The sequence below is a fragment of the Heteronotia binoei genome, chromosome 17 (genome assembly GCF_032191835.1).
Source record: "Heteronotia binoei isolate CCM8104 ecotype False Entrance Well chromosome 17, APGP_CSIRO_Hbin_v1, whole genome shotgun sequence".
In the NCBI taxonomy this organism is placed as follows: domain Eukaryota; kingdom Metazoa; phylum Chordata; class Lepidosauria; order Squamata; family Gekkonidae; genus Heteronotia; species Heteronotia binoei.
Window position 1 is genome coordinate 53383359 of NC_083239.1, and position 25670 is coordinate 53409028.

Below are 25670 nucleotides of genomic sequence, written 5' to 3' on the forward strand. Positions count from 1 at the left end.
GAACCCAAGGGACTGTCTGCACCGTCTCATTACTGCCTGGCTGGTCTCTGAAAATCCCATGGGAAGCGTGAGCACTGCAGTTTGCCCTGAGCCCCAAATGGAATAGTTTGTGTATTGCGTTGTCACATCTGCCAAAGGGATTGTTGACTCCCAGAAGCTTACACCCTGAAATTCTTGTTGGTCTCTAAGGTGCTCCTCATCTTTAATTGTTTTTTCCTTCATTTTCACACAGAGCATTTTGATGATGATACTGGATTTATATCTCACCCTCCACTCTGAAGAGTCTCAGAGTGGCTGACAATCTCCTTTCCCTTCCCCCCCCACAACAGACCCCCTGTGAGGTAGATGAAGATATTGGATTTATTTCCCACCCTCCACTCCAAAGAGTCTCAGAGCGGCTCACAATCTCCTTTCCCTTCCTCCCCCACAACAGACACCCTGTGAGGTAGGTGAGGCTGCAGAGGGCTCTCACAGCAGCTGCCCTTTCAAGGACAACCTCTGCCAGAGCTATGGCTGACCCACGGCCATGCTAGCAGGTGCAAGTGAAGGAGTGGGGGAATCAAATCCGGTTCTCCCAGATAAGAGTCCGCACACTTCACCACTATACCAAACTGGCTCTCTGTAGCTGGGCCCGTGCAGATTTAGAAGCTTTCTTATTTCTTTTTTGAAACTGTACACACACACACACACACACACACTGTGGCTAATAGCCACCAATGGACCTCTGCTCCATATTTTTATCTAACCCCCTCTTGAAGGTGGCTATGCTTGTGGCCGCCACCACCTCCTGTGGCAGTGAATTCCACATGTTAATCACCCTTTGGGTGAAGAAGTACTTCCTTTTATCCGTTTTAACCTGTCTGCTCAGCAATTTCATCGAATGCCCACGAGTTCTTGTATTGTGAGAAAGGGAGAAAAGTACTTTCTCTACTTTCTCCATCCCATGCATTATCCTGTAAACCTCTATCATGTCACCCCGCAGTCGACGTTTCTCCAAGCTAAAGAGCCCCAAGCGTTTCAACCTTTCTTCATAGGGAAAGTGTTCCAGTCCTTTAATCATTCTAGTTGCCCTTTTCTGGACTTTCTCCAATGCTACAATGCACCTCTGGAATTCTGTCACAGTGTGCTGGGTGCGGCCACAAAATGGTTGCGGCAGGAGGTGGAGCCAGCCACAAAATGAGGCTAGATGGCCATCTGCCAGCAATGCTGATTCTGTGAACTTTGGCAGATCGTGCGAAGGAAGGCAGGAAGGGTTGCATCAGTGTCTAGTTCTTGTGGCCCTTCCTTTTACCCCCAGGGAAATGCTGGTTACCACTTTGGGGGTCAGGAAGCAATTTTTCTCCAGGCCAGTTTGGCCACAGATCCTGGAGGGTTTTTTGCCATCTTCTAGGCATGGAGCAGGGGTTTCTAGGTGTGTGTGTTTGGGAGTTAGAACCAAGAACATAAGAGAAGCCATGTTGGATCAGGCCAATGGCCCATCCGGTCGAACACTCTGTGTCACAGAAGAACATAAGAGAAGCCATGTTGGATCAGGCCAGTGACCCATCCAGTCCAACACTCTGTGTCACAGAAGAACATAAGAGAAGCCATGTTGGATCAGGCCAATGACCCATCCAGTCCAACACTCTGGGTCACAGAAGAACATAAAAGAAGCCATGTTGGATCAGGCCAATGGCCCATCAAGTCCAACACTCTGTATCATACAGTGGCCAATATATATATACATATATACACACACACACACACACACAGAGTGACTAATAGCCACTGATGGACCTCTGCTCCATATTTTTATCCAATCCCCTCTTGAAGCTGGCTATGCTTGTAGCCCCCACTACCTCCTGTGGCAGTGAATTCCACGTGTTAATCACCCTTTGGGTGAAGAAGGACTTCCTTTTTTCCGTTCTAACCTGACTGCTCAGCAATTTCATTGAATGCCCACGAATTCTCGTATTGTGAGAAAGGGAGAAAAGGACTTCTTACTTGTTACTTCTGAGTAGCAAGTTACTTGTGAGTTTTCTGCATTGTGCGGGGAGTTGGACTAGATCAGTGGTCCCCAACCTTTTTGGCACCAGGAACAGCGTTTGTGGAAGACAATTTTTCCACGGACCGTGGGGACGGGGGTGATGGTTTCGGAATCATACAATTGTGCACTTTATTTCTATTAGTTTAGCTTCTGTCAGAGTCTGAGAGCGGTCACAGTCTCCTTTTACCTCCACCCTCTGCCACGCAGTGGCAAAAACCCAGGTGCCATGAGGAGATCCGTCAGCGGGGCCAGAATTTCAGAAGCCCTCCCACTGTTGCCCTCCAAGCACCAAGAAGAGAGAGAATCACAGCCCCAGACAGTGTTCCATCTATCCCTTGTGACTCATAGCCACTGATGGACCTCTGCTCCGGATGTTTATCCAGTCCCCTCTTGAAGCTGTCTGTTCTTGTAGCTTCCACCACTTTCTGCAGTGAATTCTTATGTGTTCAATACTCTTTGGGGGAAGAAGGCCTTCCTTCGACTAGTTCTAATGCTTACTGCTCATTAATTTCGTTGTGTGCCCACAAATTCCTGTGTTGTGGAAAAGGAAGAAAAATACTACTTTCTCAACCTTCTCTATCATATGCATAACTCAGGGGTGGAATTCTAGCAGTGGCTCCTTTGCATATTAGGCCACACCTCCTGATGCAGCCAATCCTCCAAGAGCTTACAGGGCTGTTAGTACAGGGCCTACTATAAGTTCCAGGAGGATTGGCTACATCAGGGGGTTTGGCCCAGGGGTGGGATTCTAGCAGGAGCTCCTTTGCATATTAGGCCACACACCCCTGATGTAGCCAATCCTCCAAGAGCTTACAAAGAAAAGTCTTGTAAGCTGTTGGAAGATTGGCTATATCAGGTGGGTGTGGCCTAATATGCAAAGGAGCTCTTGCTAGAATTCCACCCCTGGCATAACTTCTATTATGTCACCCCTCAATCTGTCAGCATGTAAGGAAGATTCTGTCATCCCATAGAGAAGGAAATCCCACAGTTGCCTGCTCTTTTCTTTTTAAGAATAAACAACAAAACACCGTCAAGTTTTAGCTAGATGTATGTTGCAGAACAAGGCACAGTTTTTTCAGATTCCAGGGGAAGGTATATCAGTTGCTAGGCAAGAGAGCATGACCTGCTTAGACACGGGCTTTCTTGCCCCCTTCCCATTCTCACAAATGACTTTCGATTGGACTCGGCCCTGTGCTTACAGGATCTGTCTCAGGCTGTTAGAAGCAGAGAAGAGACTGTCTGGATCCCTCTGTTTTTCCTGCCTTGGACTGAGAGCCGGGCTTCTTCGTTTCCAAGTTGAGGTGCAGATTCCTTGGCCGCTCAGCGGATCACTTCAGGATCCGGAGACTCATCTTCTGTTCAATGTTCAGCTTTTCCACAGACTGCAAAACGAAGGGGAGAGAGAGGCTGGTGGTGGTTACACCAGACATAGCTTGAATTGGAGCTCAGCCTCAGTTTTCAAGGCAGGGCTCAGTTTTGGAAAACAGGATGATGGGAAGAGACAAGGGTGCTTTTGAGCATGTGCAAAGTTTTGCTTTCTTATTGCTGAGAAACCAGTGCTCACATTGCCACTGGGGAGCTGGAACTTTCAGCTAACATGGTGCCCCCCCCCTTTTTTTAAAGGAATGGAAGTAAAAGATGTTTTGAAGTGGGGGGGCAACACCAGGGGAAGGCCTTAGCTTCTGCGCTGTCTTTGCTGGCCCTCCAGAGGAACTGGCTGGCCACTGTGGGAGACAGAATGCTGGACTAGAAGGACCAATGGTCTGATCCAGCAGGGTTTTTCTGATGTTCTTGGCCTCTATGACCTGTTGCTCAACCTTCAACGGAACTGGTTGGACAAAACAGGATGCTGGACTAGATGGATTCTCACTGGTCTGATCCAGCAGGCCTCTTAGATTCTTATCAGGGGAAGGCCTTGGCCTCTGTGCCATGTTGCTGGCCCTCCAGAGGATCTGACTGGCCACCGTGGAAGACAGGTGCTGGACTAAATGGACCGCTGGTCAGATCCAGCAGGACTCTTCTTAGGTTCTTACTAAGGGAAGGCCTCAGCCTCTGTGACCTTTTGTTGGCCACTGGATGAGACAGAATGCTGGACTAGATCGACCACTTGTCTGATCCAGGAGGGCTTTCATTAGGTTCTTATGAAGGCCTTGGCCTGAATCCTGTGTTGTTGGCCCTCCAGGGAGACCAGATGCTGAAATAGATGGACTGCTGGTCAGATTTGGCAGGAGTCTTCTTAGGTTCTTATTAAGGGAAGACTTCAGCCTCTATGACCTTTTGTTAGCCACTGTGGGAGACAGGATGCTGGACTAGATGGACCACTGGCCTGATCTAGCAGGGCTTTTCTTAGGGTCTTATCAGGGAAAGGCCTTGGCTTCTGTGCCCTGCTGTTGGCCCTCCAGAAGAACTGGCTGGCCACTGCGGGAGATGAGCGCTGGACTAAATGGACCACTGGTCTGATCCAGCAGGGCTCTTCGTAAATCCTTATGTCTACACCCCACAGAATCCACATCTAACCAGCCAGACCTTGGAGAACTCTTCAAAAGAGATGGCGTTGTCTCCATCCTGATCAGCCTCTTGGATGGTTCGCTCCGTGATGCTCTCCAGTTGTTCATCTGTCACCTGGATCCCAATCATCATCCTCAATACCTGGTGGAAGAAACAAAGTTAGCAGAAGCGGGGGAGGGGGGGTGTTCTGGGGCAGAGAGAGTAGTTCTTGCTATCTTTCTAATTAGCCGTTTCTCAACAAGGAAGGCAAAGCAACAAAAGTCCATATAGTCAAAGTTGATGGTATTCCCGGTAATAATGTATGGCTGTGAGAGTTGGACCATAAGAAAGGCCAAGCGCAGAAGAATAGATGCTTTTGAGCTGTGGTGCTGGAGAAGACTCTTGAGAGTCCCTTGGACTGCAAGAAGATCCAATCAATCAGTCCTAAGGGAAATCAACCCAGACTGTTCCCTGGAAGGTCAGATGCTGAAGCTGAAGCTCAAATGCTTTGGCCACCCAATGAGAAGGGAGCACTCCCTGGAGAAGACCCTGATGATGGGAAAGACAGAAGGCAAAAGAAGAAGGGGACGGCAAAAGATGAGATGGCTGGACAGCGTTACTGATGTAACGAACACGAATTTGAGCAGACTTCGGTGGATGGTGGAAGACAGGAGGGCCTGGCGTGACTTGGTCCATGGGGTCGCAAAGAGTCAGACTGTTTATGCTGTCCAGCATAAAACATAGTGATATAATATCAAATTGACCACTAGGGGAGCAGAACGTGGGGCATAGGAAAAAAGACAAAGCAATACGATCACGCAAGTGACAAAAGTGAGAACATGGAAGAGCCCAATGTAAACTACCCAGAGCTCCTGGGAAGGGTTTGTGTATGTAATAAAATGTAGCGGATAAATTAAAGAGCAGGACTTCCAAGCTGCCTTAAGCCCAGGTGTGCCTGCTTCCTAAAAATGAAGCACGATTTTCCTCCTCCACTTCTCAACAACATAAACGTTCTCTTCTACCCATATAGCCTTTCCCAGTGTATCTAGACCCATATGGTAATTACCTGCAGCAGTTCAGCTCTTGAGATCTTCCCGTCCTTGTCTTGATCAAAGAGCTGAAAAGCAACTTTAGGGAGACCGAAAGGACCGAGAATTAATAAGACAATCGAAAGGTTGCAGTTTTGTCTACTGAGTACCAATTGATTTTTTAGTTCAATAAGGAATGTAGAGCACAGGTTTTCACCTGACCGTCACGCTTCTGCAAAATCAAGGGATTGAAGAAGATGGCTGCAGATTTATACCCCGCCCTTCGCTCTGAATCAGAGACTCAGAGCGGCTTACAGTTTCCTATATCTTCTCCCTCCCCACCTCCCCTGTGAAGTGGGTGGGGCTGGAGAGGGCTCTCACAGCAGCTGCCTTTTCAAGGACAACTCCTGCAAGAGCTATGGCTGACCCAAGCCCATTCCAGCAGCTGCAAGTGGAGGAGTGGGGAATCAAACCCGGTTCTCCCAGATAAGAGAGCTCTGGCTGACCCGAGGCCATTCCAGCAGCTGCAAGTGGAGGAGTGGGGAATCAAACCCGGTTCTCCCAGATAAGAGAGCTCTGGCTGACCCGAGGCCATTCCAGCAGCTGCAAGTGGAGGAGTGGGGAATCAAACCCGGTTCTCCCAGATAAGAGAGCTCTGGCTGACCCGAGGCCATTCCAGCAGCTGCAAGTGGAGGAGTGGGGAATGAAACCCGGTTCTCCCAGATAAGAGAGCTATGGCTGACCCAAGGCCATTCCAGCAGCTGCAAGTGGAGGAGTGGGGAATCAAACCCGGTTCTCCCAGATAAGAGAGCTCTGGCTGACCCGAGGCCATTCCAGCAGGTGCAAGTGGAGGAGTGGGGAATCAAACCCGGTTCTCCCAGATAAGAGAGCTCTGGCTGACCCAAACCCATTCCAGCAGCTGCAAGTGGAGGAGTGGGGAATCAAACCCGGTTCTCCCAGATAAGAGAGCTCTGGCTGACCCGAGGCCATTCCAGCAGGTGCAAGTGGAGGAGTGGGGAATCAAACCCGGTTCTCCCAGATAAGAGAGCTCTGGCTGACCCAAGGCCATTCCAGCAGGTGCAAGTGGAGGAGTGGGGAATCAAACCCAGTTCTCCCGGATAAGAATCCGCACGCTTAACCACTACACCAAACTGGCTCTCTGTGCTATATGTGCAGAATGCTGCAACCCGAGAACCATCTTTTAAAGAAAGAGCAAGTTTCTGGTCCCTCGTCCCACGCCGCAGCGATATACTCACACTTTAGCTTGCTAAGTCGGCTGTTTATACTCTCTGAGCCTACAGTTCCCTCCACGGGCCGGAAGTGGGCCAGGACATGAACAAACGTTCGGAAGTCGGTTGTTTTTCTCCTAGGAAGGAACAAGACCCTCTGTAATAGAACAGCTACTTCTGAAAGGCACCGACGGCTTGGATTCAGTAGGACCGGACTTGGATTCAGTTTGGTCAATTGCCCAGTCAGATATTGCCAGGTTCCTTTCTGGCCAGCAGTGAGGAATAGGGGGTAGGGTTGCCAGATCCTTGTTGGGAATCTGCTGGAGGTTTGGGGGTGGAGCCTGGGAAGGGTAGAGACCTCAATGGGGCACAGTGCCTTAGAGTAGGGGTGTTGGAACTCATTCGTCATGAGGGAACGGATCTGACTTAAATGAGACCTTGTCGGGCTGGGCCATGTGTGTACCTATTTAAGATTAGATAGCAGAGATATAAACTTTATAAAGGACACAGGCAAACACAAAGATTTTTTTAAACTTAAAACATGCTTAAAACATTAGCACTCGTTGGTCTTAAAGGTGCTTTCTTTGTATTTCTCCCGTGGGATCCGGGGACCTGGGCAAAGGAAGCTCTGGCTCTTTCCTTCCTTCCCCCAGGGGTCCAGCAGGCGGGAGGAGCCTCATCCAATAGAAAGAAGAGAGGCTTGGCTCAATAGCTCTGCTGTGCGATTGTGATAGCCTAGCAAAGCAAGCTCTTCCTTCCTCCCCAAGGGAGGACCCTCAGCCAATGGAGAAAATAGAGCTTTTGCTCTGTAGCTCCTGTGTGATTGAAGATGAAGATGAAGATATTGGATTTATATCCCGCCCTCCACTCCGAAGAGTCTCAGAGCGGCTTACAATCTCCTTTATCTTCCTCCCCCACAACAGACACCCTGTGAGGTAGATGAAGATATTGGATTTATATCCCGCCCTCCACTCCGAAGAGTCTCAGAGCGGCTCACAATCTCCTTTCCCTCCCTCCCCCACAACAGACACCCTGTGAGGTAGATGAAGATATTGGATTTATATCCCGCCCTCCACTCCGAAGAGTCTCAGAGCGGCTCACAATCTCCTTTCCCTTCCTCCCCCCCCACAACAGACCCCCTGTGAGGTAGATGAAGATATTGGATTTATATCCCGCCCTCCACTCTGAAGAGTCTCAGAGCGGCTCACAATCTCCATTCCCTTCCTCCCCCCCAACAGACCCCCTGTGAGGTGGGTGGGGCTGAGAGGGCTCTCACAGCAACTGCCCTTTCAAGGACAACCTCTGCCAGAGCTATGGCTGACCCAAGGCCATGCTAGCAGGTGCAAGTGGAGGAGTGGGGAATCAAACCCGGTTCTCCCAGATAAGAGTCCGCACACTTCACCACGACACCAAACTGGCTCTCCTGATTGAGCGAGCCTGGCAAAGCAAGCTGTTACACAGAAGGCAGCAAGAGAGAGAGGGAGAAGGAAGCAGGTAATAGCCGGTTGCTCGGGGGCCTGATAGGAGCCCTCCAGGGGCCTAATTCGGCCCCCTGGCCAGATGTTTGACACCCCTGCCTTAGAGTTCACCTTCCAAAGCATCCATTTCCTGAGCGATTGCCTCATACTTGCTAGACAACAGCAAAAGACTCTTGAAAACTGGCTGGAACCAAGCAAATGGTGGCAACGGGCAGATAAGAGCGTTCTTGGCATCTCTGGTGAGTGCCCTGCCTTCAGAAGTACATTCTGCCCTGCCTAATGGAAGAAGAAGAGAGGCCGTTGGTGTGAGTCACTGCAACTAGTTTGGCAGCGTTCCCTCGCTAAGTGGGGCTTGTTCCTGGTGGCCTGTTCTTTCCCATCACAACAGAATGAAAGCTTTTGCCTTTCCTCGTAAGAGAATGTTAACGTGTGGAATTCACTGCCGCAAAAAGCGGTGGCGGCTACAAGCACAGACAGCTTCAAGAAGGGATTGGATGAACATATGGAATAGAGATCCATCAGTGGCTGTTAGCCACAAGGAATAGACAGAACCCTCCGTCTGGGGCAGCGGTGCTCTGTATTCTTGGTGCTTGGGTAGCCACAGCGGGAGGGCTTCTGGCCCGGTTGGTGGACTCCTGATGGCACCAGGGTTTGGGCTGCTGTGTGACACAAAGTGTTGGACTGGATGGGCCATTAGCCTGATCCAGCACGGTTTCCGTTATGTTCTAGCCAGCTTCAAGAGGGGATTGGATAAACATCTGGAGCAGAGGTCCATCAGTGGCTATTAGCCACAGCGTATTGCTGGAACTCTCTGTCTGGGGCAAGTGATGCTCTGTATTCTTGGTGCTTGGGAGGGCAATAGGGTGAGAGCTTCTGGTGTCTTGGCCCCATTGATCGACCTCCTGATGGCACCTGGGGGTTTTTTGGCCACTGTGTGACACAGAGTATTGGACTGGATGGGCCATTGGCCTGATCTGACATGGCTTCTCTTACGTTCTCATGTTCTTACACTGACAAGCATAGCTTCCCCTTCCCCTGTGTTCATGTTGGGTTAGCAGTTGCCCTGACAGTTCTTCTGTGTGCTTCCTGTGGCTTTCCAATGTTCCCTCTAAGCTGCAGAGTCTTGTGACCAAAAATTCTACTTTGTGAGCTGCTGGTATTAAAGTGGTGAGCTACTGGCATTAAAACGGTGAGCTGCTGCTAAATTATTGTGCTCTGGGGTCTTTTTTCCTGAGCTAAGACAAAAATGTGCGAGCTGGAGGCTAAAAATCTGTGAGCTAGCTCACGCTAACTCAGCCAGTTTGGTGTAGTGGTTAAGTGTGCGGACTCTTATCTGGGAGAACCGGGTTTGATTCCCCACTCCTCCACTTGCAGCTGCTGGAATGGCCTTGGGTCAGCCAGAGCTCTGGCAGAGGTTGTCCTTGAAAGGGCAGCTGCTGCGAGAGCCCTCTCAGCCCCACCCACCTCACAGGGTGTCTGTTGTGGGGGAGGAAGGGAAAGGAGATTGTGAGCCGCTCTGAGACTCTGTCCTTGAAAGGGCAGCTGCTGTGAGAGCCCTCTCCAGCCCCACCCACCTCACAGGGTGTCTGTTGTGGGGGGGAAAGGTAAAGGAGATTGTGAGCCGCTCTGAGACTCTTCGGAGTAGAGGGCAGGATATAAATCCAATATCATCATCATCTTCTTCATCTTCTTCATCATCTTCTTCTTCTTCTTCTTCTTCTTCGGAACACTGGTGGCAGGTAAGCCCACCTATGTTGCCAGACCACTTTCCTGTGCATACCTGTGCATTGTGTGTTTGTGTATATACACACACATATATTGGCCACTGTGTGACACAGAGTGTTGGACTGGATGGGTCATTGGCCTGATCCAGCATGGCTTCTCTTATGTTCTTATGTGACACAGAGTGTTGGACTGGATGGGCCACTGGCCTGATCCAACATGGCTTCTCTTATGTTCTTCTGTGAAACAGAGTGTTGGACTGGAGGGGCCATTGGCCTGATCCAACATGGCTTCTCTTATGTTCTTCTGTGACACAGAGTGTTGGACTGGAGGGGCCATTGGCCTGATCCAACATGGCTTCTCTTATGTTCTTCTGTGACACAGAGTGTTGGACTGGAGGGGCCATTGGCCTGATCCAACATGGCTTCTCTTATGTTCTTCTGTGACACAGAGTGTTGGACTGGAGGGGCCATTGGCCTGATCCAACAGGGCTTCTCTTATGTTCTTCTGTGACGCAGAGTGTTGGACTGGATGGGCCACTGGCCTGATCCAACAAGGCTTCTCTTATGTTCTTATACCTGACACTGCCCTCTAGTACAGGGTTCAAGTTCAGCCTGCCTTGCATTGGAAAATTAGAACATGGTGAGGGAGAGGGGAGTGAGGTGTTTCCTAGCGAGTCTGTTTTCTTTGTGTGAGTGTCTGTTTCATCATGCACACTCACCCATCTTGGAAGAAAGCATTGATGATCCGGTCTCTGATGGGGTTCACGGCCAGCTCCCTAATGCCCTCGAGGTCATCTTTGCTGCAGAAAGAATTGGGGGAGGGAGGGGAGAGGAAGAGTGCAGTAGAAGTAAGAATATGATACCAGAAAGCAGTTTAAAGGGTGTGATGGTGTCATGTTTTGTTGGTCATGGCAACAGTGTGTCAGAATATTTTTTGTTTTTTTTGTATTGACATCCTCAAATGGGGGATATTGGCTGTTTGTCTTATTGCATTTACCTGGGGTGGCCAATGGTAGCTCTCCAGATGTTTTTTTTGCCTACAACTCCCATCAGCCCTAGCCAGCATGGCCAATGGCTGGGGCTGATGGGAATTGTAGGCAAAAACATCTCGAGAGCTACCGTTGGCCACCCCTGGTATATACCAACCCATCCTCCACTGTATTTTAATGTCTTCCTTTTTTTCTAATGGCAAACTATAATAGATGTTATAACCTCTTGAGAAACCATGCCCTCTATTTAAACTAACAAAGCCTGAACGTTACCTAGATTTATGGCACTTCGCACCTTCAACAGCAGTTTGCTTTTTATTACCCTCCAGTGTTGTTTCAGCCCTGCTTTGTCCGAACACTTAACAAACACAGATCCCTATTTGTGATTCTTTTAATCTGCTAATAACATTCCCATGATTCTACGTACCAACTCACTGCCCACCAATGTTCCCTCTAAGCTGCAGAGTCTTTGAGCAAAAATTATACTTTGTGAGCTACTGGCATTAAAGTTGTGAGCTACGGCATAAATCAGTGCGTTCTGGTGTCATCCTTCCTGAGCTAAGACCAAAAATCTGTGAGTTGGCGAGTAAAAATATGCGAGCTAGCTCGTGCTAACTCAGCGTAGACGGAACACTGCTGCCCGCTTTTATTAAGAACTACTGCTTCCATTCCCATTTAGTCTGATGAAGCCTGCGTAAGTGCATACGAAAGCTTGCATTCTGAATAAAACTTAGTTGGTGTCCTTGTCTACTGCTTTGTTCTAATGCTTCTCTATTGTTTTAGAACAGTGGCCCCCAACCTTTTTGGCACCAGGGACCGGATTTGTGGGAAACAATTTTTCCACGGAGCAGTGGCGGGGGAGTTGGTGCTGGGGTTTTTACTACCCCAGGCTGCCCCCCTACCCCATCCCTGCCCCCCTTGGGGATCTTTCAATGAGGGGTAGGCAAAGGTCACTGCCATGTTGCCCCTTCCACCTGCCCAGGACTCAGGTGGATGAAAGAGGTGGTGCTTTGGAGCAAGGCCACGCTGCCTCTTTCCCGGGTGAGCGAAAAGGGTGGCAGGGCCGCGTTGTCTTGCTCCGAGGCTGCCTCCCCTGCAAGGGAAAAATTGTACATTAGAATCATAGAGTTGGAAGGGACCTCTAGGGTCATCTAGTCCAACCCCCCGCACAATGCAGGAAACTCACAAACACCTCCCCCTAAATTCACAGGATCGTCATTGGTGTCATGGCCATCCATCTTCTGTTAAAAACCTCCAAGGAAGGAGAGCCCACCACCTCCGAGGAAGCCTGTTCCACTGAGGAATCGCTGTAATGGTCAGGAATTTCTTCCTAATGTTGAGTCGGAAACTCTTTTGATTTAATTTCAACCCCATCGGTTCTGGTCCTACCTTCCGGGGCCACAGAAAACAATTCCACCCCATCCTCTATAGGACAGCCCTTCAAAGACTTGAAGATGGTGATCCTATCACCTCTCAGCCGCCTCCTCTCCAGGCTAAACATCCCCAGCTCTTTCAACCTTTCTTTATAGGACTTGGTCTCCAGACCCCTCACCATCTTCAGACCCCTCACCATCTTCATCCCCCTCCTCTGGACCCGTCCCAGCTTGTCTAGATCCTTCTTAAAGTGTGATGCCCAAAACTGAACACAAGATTCCAGGTGAGGTCTCCCTCCAGATGAGGGAGGCAGCCACAGAGCGAGGCTGTGCTGCCTCTTTCATCTATCCAAGTCCTGAAGGGACGGTGGGGCAAAAGGGGTGGTGCAGCACCTCTGCCTCGCTCCGTGGCTCGGTTGTTAACAACCCAGGGGTTGGAGACCCCTGTTTTAGAAGGCCTGGAGGGGCCCCCAACAGGACACCCCTGAGCACTACACTGCCCACCAAGTGTTTTAGAAAGCACGTGGGGCCATATGGGGCTTTTGCCTGGCAAAACTTCCGATTGCCCGTTGGAGACCGAATTGGCTGTGAAGATTTTTTAAAAACATTGCCCCGAACTTGCCTTTTTTCACTCACCCACCTGCAGTGGGCTGGATGTTAATACCGGCCTGCTTTGAAGGGTGGTTGGGAGAGGATGCTGCATATTGGTGATAATGCTGAAGTGCTGTAAAGGTAAAGGTAGTCCCCTGTGCAAACACTAGTCGTTTCGGACTCTGGGGTGACGTTGCTTTCACAACGTTTTCACGGCAGACTTTTTAACGGGGTGGTTTTGCCATTGCCTTCCCCAGTCTTTTACACTTTCCCCCCCAGCAAGCTGGGGACTCATTTATTTATTTATTTTATGATTTATATCCCGCCCTTCCCAACAAGTGGCTCAGGGCTGACTTTGGAAGGCTGAGTCAACCTCGAGCCAGCTACCTGAAAACCCAGCTTCTGCTGGGATCGAACTCAGGTCGTGAGCAGAGGGCTCCGACTGCAGTACCACAGCTTTACCACTCTGCGCCACGGGGCTCTTTTGAAGTGCTATAAATGCTCTCAGTTGCTTTGGAGGCAGTTTGGTGTAGTGGTTAAGCGCACAGAGGGCCAGCTATTGTCTAGGGCTCCAGCCTTCTGAGGGTGCTAAATTGGGTGCCCCTCACATGACTGGGTGACATTATCAGTATAGGGGGGCACCAAAAATTAGCCTTGCTTAGGCTGCCAGACTGTCTAGGGCTGACCCTGAATGCGCACTTTTATCTGGGAGAGCCGGGTTTGATGCTGCACTCCTCCACATGCAGCTGCTGGAGTGACCTTGGGTCAGCCATAACTCTGCCAGGGGTTGTTCTGGAAAGAGCAGTTTCTGTCAGAGCTCTCTCGGCCCCACCTACCTCACAGGGTGTCTTGTCTGTTATGGGGAGGGGAAGGGAAAGGAGATTGTAAGCTGCTCTGAGACTCCTTTGAGTAGTGAAGGATGGGATATAAATCCAATATTTTCGTCTTCTTTGTGTTACTTGTAGAAGTTCTTGCATAACTGGATCTCTGTAGGCAAGGGCACTAGGTCACCAAAAACTGCTCCCTTACCCCAGCGCAGGACAATGCTGGATGGCCAGGGCATATTTACGGATCAAGACCTGCAGAATATGGACCTTTCAATGCCTATCCAATGCTGCACTTTCTTCTCCACTGTCCCTTACCTGAGATACCCTTTTTCATCCTTATCCAAGGCCTGGAAGCGTTGGTAAAGACGTATCACGTTCGCTTGGGAGACTAGGTGTAAAGGAAAGGAGAAGTTAACAGTTCTGAAGAAAACCATGGGATGGAGAAAGTAGAGAAAGAAGTCCTTTTCTCCCAATACGAGAACTCGTGGGCACTCCATGAAATTGCTGAGCAGTCGGGTTAGAACGAATAAAAGGAAGTCCTTCACCCAAAGGGTGATTAACACATGGAATTCACTGCCACAGGAGGTGGTGACGGCTGCAAGCATAGCTGGCTACAAGCACAGACAGCTTCAAGAGGGGTTTGGATAAACATCTGGAGCAGAGGTCCATCAGTGTCTAATAGCCACAGTGTATTGATGGAACTCTTTGTCTGGGGGCAGGGATGCTCTGTATTCTTGGTGCTTGAGGGGCAACAGTGGGAAGGCTTCTAATGTCCTGGCCCACTGATGGATCTCCTGATGGCACCTGGTTTTTGGCCACTGTGTGACACAGAGTGTTGGACTAGATGGACCATTTGCCTGATCCAACATGGCTTCTCTTATGTTCTTATATCTGGGGCAGTGATGCTCTGAATTCTTTGTGCTTGAAGGGGGCACAGTGGGAGGGCTTCTAGTGTCCTGGCCCCACTGATGGACCTCCTGATGGCACCTGGTTTTTGGCCACTGTGTGACACAGAGTGTTGGACTAGATGGACCATTTGCCTGATCCAACATGGCTTCTCTTATGTTCTTATATCTGGGGCAGTGATGCTCTGAATTCTTTGTGCTTGAGGGGGGCACAGTGGGAGGGCTTCTAGTGTCCTGGCCCCACTGATGGACCTCCTGATGGCACCTGGTTTTTGGCCACTGTGTGACACAGAGTGTTGGACTGGATGGGCCACTGGCCTGTCCCAACATGGCTTCTCATATATTCTTAAGATGCCCAGGATTAAAGCAGGGGTTCTACCATTAAACCACGGCCCCGTCCCAGATATGGAGGAATTTGGAGGGACTGGGGCTCAGGGGTGGAGCATCTACTTATTTAATTAATTTATTTTATCCTATTTATATCCCGCCTTCCCCTAACGGGCTCAGGGCTTCCTTGGCATGCAGAAGGCCCCAGGTTCAGTTCCCAGTTAAAAGGATCAGATTGTAGGTGAGATTGCCAGTCTGAGTAGGCAATACTGCTTTTGATATTCCATAACAAGGCAGCTTCATGCATTCATATGAGCCTTTCATCCTGGGAGCCAGATTGCTACAATTGATTCCCCCTTTTCCCCTAGTCTTCCTCCAAGGAGTGCTGGATGCTATATGTCAGGGGTGGCCAACGGTAGCTCTCCAGATGTTTTTTGCCTACAACTCCCATCAGCCCGGGGCTTCCGGGGAGGAAAATGGCGAGCTGAGTTGTCTCTCGTAACGGGAGCAAGCTGAAGGTCTTGTTCGGGGTAGTGGAGGGCAAACCAAAGCCCACTGCCTACCTTTCTCAGTGAGAGAAAGGTCCAAGACTTGCACTAAAAACTTTAGAAGAGATTTACCTTGGCTGAAAAGGAGCTTTGGAGAAGGGTCCTTTGAGGCTTTGAGGAGTCTCAGAAGTTTGCAAAATTATCGTCTGCAAGATCTCTCAGAGCCATCGATTTGGCATAAGCTCGTCACGATCCTAACCTTCTGGGACATTTTTAAACAACTAAAGTCTTGGAAGACCAGTGGAACTTGGATAAACAGAGGAAAAAAGGTACAGAAACTCTTCTTTCACTCCGGAGCTATTTACAGACTAAAGAGACGTTTTAAAGGTGGAAATAAGGGGAAAATATAAAACTTGCAAGTAGAAGAAGGGAAGGGTGAAGTTTGGACTATTTTGACATAAAAGACAGTGTTAAAAACTGCTAAAAATTGAAGAGAAATCATTGTTGTGTCTACTTACGATTTGTGGAATGTAAACAACCATACTGCGCAGGAATATACTGGAACAGTCCTCTAACTCTACTGAGCAAGACAGGAAGTGCGTCAAGCAATCTATAAGGTTGAAGGTGACAGAGACAGGAAGCAGTAAAGAAAAAAGCCTACTCTACATCATAGAGAAACATCGGCAGCCATTGCTGGGAGGTCCAATTTAAAACATCGTTTTAAAAAGATTGGGGACTTTAAAAAGTGACAGAAACGACAGGGAAAAGGGTAAGAAGATAAGAACTATTGACTACATTATTGGTGGGCTCCTGGGGTGATTTTAAAAGGGGAAAAAAAATCTTTAAAAGGAGAAAAAATCGCGGCCGCCATTTTGGATTTTTTAAAGACTTTTTTGTTAAATATCTTTGCTTTGGGGGCTCAGAAACCAGCGAAATTGGGCTTGCTGGAAAGGGCAAGCCCTGCTCTATTGAACCTGACTGTCAGATTTTAAATTGGTGAGGTCAAAAATTTCGTCATTTTTTTAAAGGGGAAAAATTCTTCAAAAATTTATATCTGGGCCTGGGAAGCTCAGAAGAAAATAGAACAAAGTTTAATTGAGAGAGAAAATTTAGACCTTCTGAACTTGGTAGTCAAACTTGCAAATTGTGCGACGGAAATTTTTGGTATTTTAATTGCATCCCCCTTGCTCTTTGCTTAAATGTCAGAGCCCAGGCAGCTCCGAACAAGAGCCCTTTCATTAGAAAAAATGCAAGACCAAATGGAGGCTATGGAAGCCAGGATTATGAAAGGAGTTAAGAAAATGATGGAAGAGTTGAAGGAAGAACTTACTACAGTGATTAAAAAAGAAGTGGATGACCTCAAAAACCAAATTGGGAAAATAGACAAGAAAGTACAGGAGGTGGAGGAGAAAGTTAAAACACATGATACCACCTTGCTGAAAGTACAAGAAAAAGTGACGATTCACGACTGCAAATTAATGGAAAATCAGCTACGTTTGAGAGGAGTACCTGAGGAAGAGAATGATGATTTGAAAGGATATATAACAAACATAATTGCAGAATTCTTAGAAGAAGACCCTGATAAGACTAAAAGCATGTATGATCACATGTATAGAGTCAACTCGTTATATGCCAAAAAAAATAACTTACCAAGAGATGTGGTTGTAAGATTCATGACAAAGGAAATGGTGGGAAGGATTATGAAGAGAAACTTTGAACAATCATTGATAGTAAGAGGTAGCAGAGTGAGAATTATGAAGGAGCTACCGAAAGAAGTGATAAATGACAGGAGAACATATAAAAAGTTGACAGAAAAATTGAAAGACAATGGCACAAGGTATAGATGGATAATCCCCGAGGGTGTGAGCTTTGAACTTCAGGGGAAGAGAGTCACGATCACAAATGCCCGAGAACTGAGGAGATTTTTTGAAGAAAATAAAGAATTTGCACCATGATGGATTACAAACTATTGTCTTGGAATGTTAATGGACTAAATTCACCACAAAAAAGAAGGGCAACTTTTCATTGGATTAAAAAGCAAAATTGTAATATAATTTGTTTGCAAGAAGTCCACATTAAACAAAAGGATTATAAATTTTTATGGAACAAACAATTGGGAAGGGAATTTTTTTCGTTAGCTGACCAGAAAAAAAGGGGAGTAGTTTTTTATATTAAACAAGACCTGGAGCCAAAATTGGTATTTAAAGATAAGGATGGAAGATTTGTAGCAGTGGAAATAACATCAAATGGGAAAAAAACGCTGTTATTGGGACTATATGCACCTAATGGTGCAAAAGATGTTTTTTTTAAAGACATTACACAACAACTAGATGAGTTGACCTACGATCAAATACTCTTAATGGGAGATTTTAATGGAACAGTTGAGAACTCATTGGATAGATCCGGAGGGAAAAAAAATAGTGGAAAAGAAGGAAAATTGCCAAAGTCTTTTTTTGAATTAGTAAAACAGGAAAATTTGGAGGACATATGGAGAAAGTTTAACCCTGAAGTGCGGGACTATACTTTTTTTTCTGCAAGACATAAGACATTTTCTAGAATTGACATGCTATGGGGAACCAGAGATTTAGGCCTCATAACAAGAAAGATAGAGATTTTGCCTAAAACTGGCACTGACCATAACCCAATAATGTGGATTACAAAACTGTCCAAAAGATTGAGAAGATGGAGATTGAATGAAGACTTGCTACAGAACAAAGAAACAGTGACTTTCCTAGGAAAAGAAACTAAAGAATTTTTCCAAGTGAATGATAAAGAAGATATCGATTTTCAGACGGTCTGGGATGCTTATAAAGCAGTAATGAGAGGGTTGCTGATTACTTTGAACAATAAAGATAAAAGGGAAAAAGAAAAACAACTACTGGATATTCAAAATGAAATAAAGAAAAAAGAAAGAGAGCTGAGGAAAAGACCAGGGAAAAAGAAAATTCTAAGGGAAATTTCAATATTGCAAACTCAACTAAGACATTTATTAAACAAAGAAGTAGAATGGAATTTGAAAAGGCTCCAGCAAAAATCGTTTGAAGGAGCAAATAAGACGGGGAAATACTTGGCGTGGCAGCTGAAAAAAAAGAGGGAAAATAAAATAATTAATAGAATTGTGATAGATGAAAGAGACGTAGTTACTCAAGAGGGAATAAAAAGAGAATTTTTTAAGTATTATGCCAAGCTGTTTAAAGGTGCTGAAGTAAAGAGAAAAAAGATAGATGAATATCTACAGAAAATAAAAATTGAGCCATTAACTGAGAATATGAGAAAAATTTTGAATGACCCAATTGAAAAAATAGAAATTGAGGCAGCAATCAACGTGATGAAAAATGATAAAGCTCCCGGGCCAGACGGTTATACAGCCAAGTATTTTAAAATGTTTAAAGATGGATTAATACCAAAATTACAGAAGCTGATGAATGCAATAAGAGTCAAAGGGAAGGTACCAAATACATGGAAAGAAGCTGTTATTTCTTTGATACCTAAAGAAGAAAGAGATGTTACAAATGTGAAAAATTACAGACCAATTTCACTTTTGAACAATGATTATAAAATATTTACAAGAATTCTGGCAGAACGTCTTAAGCAATATTTGATAAATTTTATAAAAGAGGACCAAGCCGGTTTTCTTCCCAAAAGACAAATAAGAGACAATATTAGAACTGTTGTAAATATTGTAGAATATTATGAAAGACATCCAGAAAAGGAAGTAGCGCTATTCTTTGCGGATGCAGAAAAAGCATTTGACAATTTAAATTGGGACTTTATGTTTGCAGTGATGGAAAAAATGGAGCTTGGAGAAAGTTTTATAAGAATGATAAAGGCAATATATTCTGAACAAAGTGCAAGGCTGTGCATCAACGCAGATCTTACAGATGAAATGAAAATTAGTAAAGGTACCAGACAAGGCTGCCCGCTTTCGCCATTGCTGTTTATAATGACTCTTGAAATTTTACTAATGCAGATTCAAGAAGAAAAAGATTTAGAAGGACTACAAATAAAAGGATTTACCTATAAATACAGAGCATTTGCAGATGATATAATGTTTATAAATGAAAATCCTTTACAAGTTACACCTTTGTTGTTAATGAGAATACAAGAGTTTGGGGAGTTGGCGGGACTTTATATAAACAAAGAAAAATCAAAAATCTTATGTAAGAATATGCAGAAAAATAGACAACAAGAACTACAAAGACTAACGGGTTGTGAAGTTACCTCTAAGGTAAAATACCTAGGGGTAGAGATAACAATGAAAAATATTGATTTGTTTAAGAACAATTATGAAAAGCTATGGCGTAAAATAGAAGAAGATATGCTAAAGTGGAACAAGCTCAATTTGTCACTGTTGGGTAGAATAGCTGCAGTAAAAATGAATATTTTACCAAGGATTATGTATCTGTTTCAAACCATCCCCATTGTGAAAGATGCTAAGCAATTTGATAAATGGCGAAGAAAAATTTCGGAATTTGTGTGGGCCGGGAGGAAACCTAGAATTAAAATGAAAGTCCTGATAGATGCGAAAGAGAGAGGTGGATTCCAATTACCAGATTTGAAACTGTATCATGAAGCAATTTGTTTAGTATGGTTAAAAGAATGGATAACGTTATTAAATAAAAAACTTCTAATGTTAGAAGGCCATGGAAAAAAATTCGGCTGGCATGCATATTTGTACTATGGAAAAAAGAAGATGGACGGTCTTTTCTCTCACCATTATATAAGGAGTAGCTTATTAAATGTGTGGATAAAGTACAAGAAATATGGTGATGAGAGGAGACCTTTATGGATAGTGCCGGCTGAAGTGATAAAGTTAACGGCCAAAACAGTCAAGGAAAAACAACTATCATACAATCCAGTTACTAAAAATACAAAGCGGGAAAATAGAATTGAAAACTGCAGAAGAACTAAACTATAAATATGATTGGTTTCAAATGCAACAAATAAAAAGTTTGATGGAGAATGATATCAAAGCTGAAGGAATAAGGAAAGAACAAACAGAAATGGAAAGAGTTCTGCTTGGAGATAATGAGAAATTAATTTCAAAAGTGTACAAATTACTTTTACAATGGGCTACAGAAGATGAAGTAGTGAAATCTCAAATGATAAAATGGGCAATTAATGTAAATAAAGAAATAAAGATGGAATCTTGGGAATATCTGTGGAAAAATTCCATGAAACTCGCAACATGTCATAGTATTAAAGAGAACTGTTTTAAGATGATGTATAGATGGTATATGACTCCAAAAAAATTAGCAAAGATGAACAATAAGATGCCAGATAGGTGCTGGAAATGTAAAAAGCATGAAGGTTCTTTCTACCATATGTGGTGGACTTGTGAAAGAGCTAAAATGTTTTGGCAAATGATTCAACAAGAGATATCTAAGATCCTGGGATATGAATTCAATAAAGAGGCAGAGACTTTTCTGCTGGGATTACAAATGGAAAAATTTCCAAAAGAAGATAGAACATTAATATGGTACTTGCTCTCAGCTGCTAGGACATTGTATGCGCAGTTGTGGAAGCAAGAAAAAATACCAGAAAAATGGGACTGGATTATGAAAGTTATGTCATGGAGTGAAATGGACAAATTAACAAGAAAATTAAGAGACTGTGATTTAGAACTTTTTAACCAAGAGTGGAAGAAATTCAGAAGATATGTAGAGAAAGAGTGGAAAATAAAAGGACATTGGACAATTTTTGAGGATTAAGATTTTTAAGATAACAATATAACTCTTGAAGGGGGTTCTTCTTCCCTATGTTTCTTTTTTGTTTCGTTTTTTTTCTTGATAGTTAAGGGTACCTTTAATATCTGTTTTTTTTAAAGAAAATAACACTGGCGGGGGTCAAGTAATTGGGGGAGGGGTGGGAGAAAGTAAGATGTGGGGTAGAATGATGGTCTTTTTCTTAATATATATTAAGCTTTTTATAAGTTGTAGTTATAGTTCTACTACCATATGTTACTAATAAAATTGTTTATTCAGTAAACTCCCATCAGCCCCAGCCAGCATGGCCAATGGCTCGGGCTGATGGGAGTTGTAGGCAAAAAAAACATCTAGAGAGCTACCGTTGGCCACCCCTGCTATATGTGGCTTCTTTGTCCTCCATTTGGAAGATCTCTTACTCAACTTCTGAGGTTTCACTAAAGGTTGCTCCACTTTCTGCTTTCTCAGAACTTGCATTTTTAAAAGACAGATTAGGTGCAATTTAGTTTCTAGCACAGAGACAGTATCTTTCAATTGAGAAGGGAAACTGTTTCTCTGGAGGAGGCGGAACAAATCTGGCAGATATAATCCCACCCCTTTATCTTTTAAGTCTCCACTTTTGGATACAAAACACTGGAGTAAACCAGCTTCAACAGGGTTTCCCTTTTGTTTTTGTGGGGGATGTGAGAAACTGCCTGTGTACATCCTGTTATCTGTGTCACTTACGGGTCTGGGAAGCCCAGATCGTGTTAGGAAGAGGACCCACGCTCTGGAAATTGTATTTGATTTCCCCCTGTGATCCTTATATGTAATCCCTCACCTATGAGAACTGGGTGAAATTGAAAGCATTTCCTACAAAGTTTGCGATGCCGTCTCTCTCCAGACACAAGGGACATGCCCAGTGTAATAAAGGAAATCAGTAGTATATCTTTTTTTTTTAAGTATCCAATATCACCACTGCCTAGGGAATTCACATCCAGCCAGCCACTGCAAAGCTGGGATCTTTAGGGCTGTTTTCTGCTCAACAAATCAGCTTCAGCTCCACCCTTTCCTTCCTCCACCCTGGATTATCTCAGACAATAAAGAGAAAGGCTGCCAGATCAGATGCAAGGCTTTGGGGTGGGGCTCAGCCTTCATTTTAATTACAGTTGCATTTAAGACCAAAAAAAAAATGGGGAAGGGGGGTTGCCAGAAAGCCCACACAGCCTTTCTTAAAGCAAACAAGGTCTCCCTGGGAGGAGGATCGCAGGGTTCCAAACCTGCTTGTTTTCGATGCAACCAAAAAACCCCATCGTGTTCCTTTCTCCTCACAGCTAGCAAGTATGAGCTGTTGATGCTAGACCCTTCTCCCTTTCCAGAGTTGAGAGTGAAGCTCTCAACTCTGTGTAGTCTGCCTTGTTAGTGTAGTCTGCCTTGTTAGTGTCGTAACGGCTGCTCTCCTCTGACTTACGGTGCACTTTTCTGGGTGTAAGCCCCACTGTGTAGACTGTAGTAGAATTCAGAGTTGACCAGTGTTCCCTCTAAGCTGAGTTAGTGTGAGCTAGCTCACAGTTTTTCAGCCTCCGGCTCACACATTTTTGTCTTCGCTCAGGAAGGAGGACCCCAGAGCGCACTAATTGATGCAGCAGCTCACAGCTTTAATGCCAGGAGCTCACAAAGTAGAATTTTTGCTCACAAGACTCTGCAGCTTAGAAGGAACACGGGAGTCGACTTCTTTAGGATTGCTCTCTAATAGGAACTCGAGATGTCTTGGTTTGAGAGCGGCTGCGGATGGCCACCTGTTTGCCGCCTTCCTTCCTTCCCACCTTGAAAACAAAAGGGGGACAGCTGGTATCCCACATCTCTCTTAGCTGTTAGATCTCATGGGGGGGGGGGGACACGGAGCAGTGTCCTCACCCAGTCTTCCCCAATCAGGGAAGATTGGGTGGGGGTGCTGCAGATTCTATAGGAGGCACCACCCCTATGCCCCCCCCCCCCGCTGACTATGGCTCTGGACTTCATTCCCTTTTGCAGCTGAGGCATAAACTCATTGTACCTGGAGAGGGATCAAAATGGGTCTGTAGCAGCAGGAAAAAAGCAAGAGTCCAGCATTACCTTAAAGGCTGGTGAAATTTGTGGCAGAGTATCAGAAGAAGCGAGCGCTAATTTTGTTCCCGGACTCTACTCCTGGAACCCTGAAGGCCCTTTTGACTCCCCCTTCCTTCTTTCAACCCACAACCCTTCTCTAGGGCTGTGGCATTCAGGCCCCGATCCTGTCAGCCTTCAGCTCTCCCTAGTCCTAACCAGGATATAATTTCCCCCACCCCTGTCCTGCAGGTGCAAAGTTCTCTCTGCTTACAGAGATCTCTCTCCAACATGCATTCTCCCATGGAGCTCATATCCTTCCCTATTTCTGGACAGAGCTTGCCATTAGGCCCAGCTCTGCCTTCCTGGACTTTTACTTCCTAAAGGAGGGCTAGTCTGTGCCTCAGGCCCCAAGGACTGAATTCCAGAGCTGTGGTTCACTATTTTTCATTTACGTAACTGAAAAACAACAGAATTTTCAGGGTCCCAAGTTTTTGAGAGCGCAATCTCCCTTTGTCAGGTAACGGAACATGAACTCTTGAAAGCTCATGTGCTCCAAAATCTTGTTGTTGGTCTCCAGGAGAGCGGGTGGCCTCCAAGTTAGCGCTTTTACTTAATGCCAACACAGGTACCTTCTGGTACAATTTATGTTACCTATGAAGAATGGGGAAGAGAAGAGGACCTCGTGGAAAATGCAGAACGAACCCCAGGTCTCTTGCAGACCTCCTTGCTCCTAAAGTTCCATCACAGGGTTTCAAAGACACACAAGGGGACCCCAGCTCCTCTTTAACCACCAGTCTTTAACCTCACCCTTCCCTGTTTTTCCTCCACAGCGTTCCCCTGATCCACATGCAGATAAGGAACAAAACCTTTCTCCGAAGTTTTCCTTACAGCCGGTTTCGGTCATGATCTCCTCCAGGCCGGGAACAGGGACGGGAAGGGAACTCTGGGCTCCCATCTCGAAGCGCTCTGTCTGGATCCCTCCCCGGGACAGCCAGATCTGTTTATGGCAGTGAGGAGCCCATGCTCTGTATTAATATCCAGCCCCAAACAACTTCGGAGCAAGCAATCCACAGGGCAGCTGTTATCGGAGCTCCGAGCAGCTAATTGGAGCCGTGCAGCCAGCGGAGAGGGAGGGACTTGGGAAGAACGGGAAGGGTTATTTTAAGGTGGTAATGCCAGGCAAACAGAGCTGACCTAACAAGAGTTTAGGATTCACTGTGCCAGTTTTTTAAGTTGGAAAAACACTGAACTGCTCTCCATGCAAACGCGAAATATAACAAATATCTACTAGCAAATCCAAATCGTCGTGTTTTCAATGATGTACATAGTATGCATTAATCAGGAGATCATGCAATAAAATATCCATCCACAACACACGCTGTTCCTTCTGTGATCAGTGTCCAAAATAATTATATATAATAACCAGGCCTCAGATTCAGTAGGAGCTCCTTGAACCTTTCTGACAATATGAGAACTCGTGGGCATTCAATGAAATTGCTGAGCAGTCAGGTTAAAACGGATAGAAGGAAGTCCTTCTTCACCCAAAGGGTGATTAACACGTGGAATTCACTGCCACAGGAGGTGGTGGCGGCTACAAGCATAGCCAGCTTCAAGAGGGGATTGGATAAAAATATGGAGCAGAGGTCCATCAGTGGTTATTCGCCACAGTGGGTGGGTGGGTGGGTGGGTGGATGGATGGATGGATGGATGGATAGATGGATGGATAGATGATAGATAGATGATAGATAGATGATAGATAGATGATAGATAGATGATAGATAGATGATTGATAGATAGATAGATAGATAGATAGATAGATAGATAGATAGATAGATAGATAGATAGATAGATAGATATTTTGGCCACTGTGTGACACAGAGTGTTGGACTGGATGGGCCATTGGCCTGATCCAACAGGGCTTCTCTTATGTTCTAGAGGCAGGCCGTGGAAACACGCAGCTTCTTCGACTTGCTAATGACAATGGGGGGGAAAAACCATAACAAAACTTCTTTTACCTGGATGGGCCAGGCCAGGGCTTTTTTTTCCCTGGGGGAACGTGGCAGAACAGAGTTCCAGAACCTCTTCATGGAAACAAAGTTCTCAAAAAATACCTAAAGTTCGTGAAGGGCACCTGTGAGTTTCTCCTTCATTTCTCTCTCGAGAGTTCCGGCATCTCTTTTTCAAGAAAAAGGTTCTGAGCCAGTCTCTCCCGATCTTGTCATATTTCAGGAGACCACCAAGGAAGCCCAGGGTCACTATGCAGAGGTAAGCAGTGGCAAACTTACCTCTGTTAGTCTCTTGCATTGAAAACCCTTCAGAGTTACCAGCAGTTGGCTGTGACTTAATGGCACATTTCACCATGCCGTGATAAGATCTACAAACTTGGCTTTTTAAAGATAGCTGGTTTGGTGTAGTCGTGGTTAAGC

At 45.9% G+C, this 25670-nt stretch overlaps 1 protein-coding gene across 1 annotated transcript; it reads right to left on the reverse strand.

The window, feature by feature from the left end:
• Nucleotides 1–3056: 3056 nt before the first annotated feature.
• LOC132586437 (calcineurin B homologous protein 2-like) lies at nt 3057–24367 on the reverse strand. Its single transcript, XM_060258521.1, has 7 exons — nt 24133–24367; nt 14068–14140; nt 10692–10772; nt 6798–6907; nt 5580–5641; nt 4553–4675; nt 3057–3408 (listed from the first exon to the last, which is right to left on the reverse strand). Exons 1-7 carry the CDS (start codon nt 24197–24199, stop codon nt 3355–3357), a joined length of 570 nt encoding a protein of 189 aa, XP_060114504.1. The 5' UTR covers nt 24200–24367; the 3' UTR covers nt 3057–3354.
• Nucleotides 24368–25670: the final 1303 nt, after the last annotated feature.

What these genes read in the sequence shown, in the direction of transcription:
- LOC132586437 (XM_060258521.1), bottom strand. Translation starts at nt 24,199, where the DNA reads ATGGGAGCCCAGAGTTCCCTTCCCGTCCCTGTTCCCGGCCTGGAGGAG. An exon ending in GATGAAAAAGGGTATCTCAG is followed by an intron (nt 10,773 to 14,067) that starts GTAAGGGACAGT and finishes TTCTTTCTGCAG; the next exon opens with CAAAGATGACCTCGAGGGCA. An exon ending in CCGACTTAGCAAGCTAAAGT is followed by an intron (nt 5,642 to 6,797) that starts GTGAGTATATCG and finishes GTCTCCCTAAAG; the next exon opens with TTGCTTTTCAGCTCTTTGAT.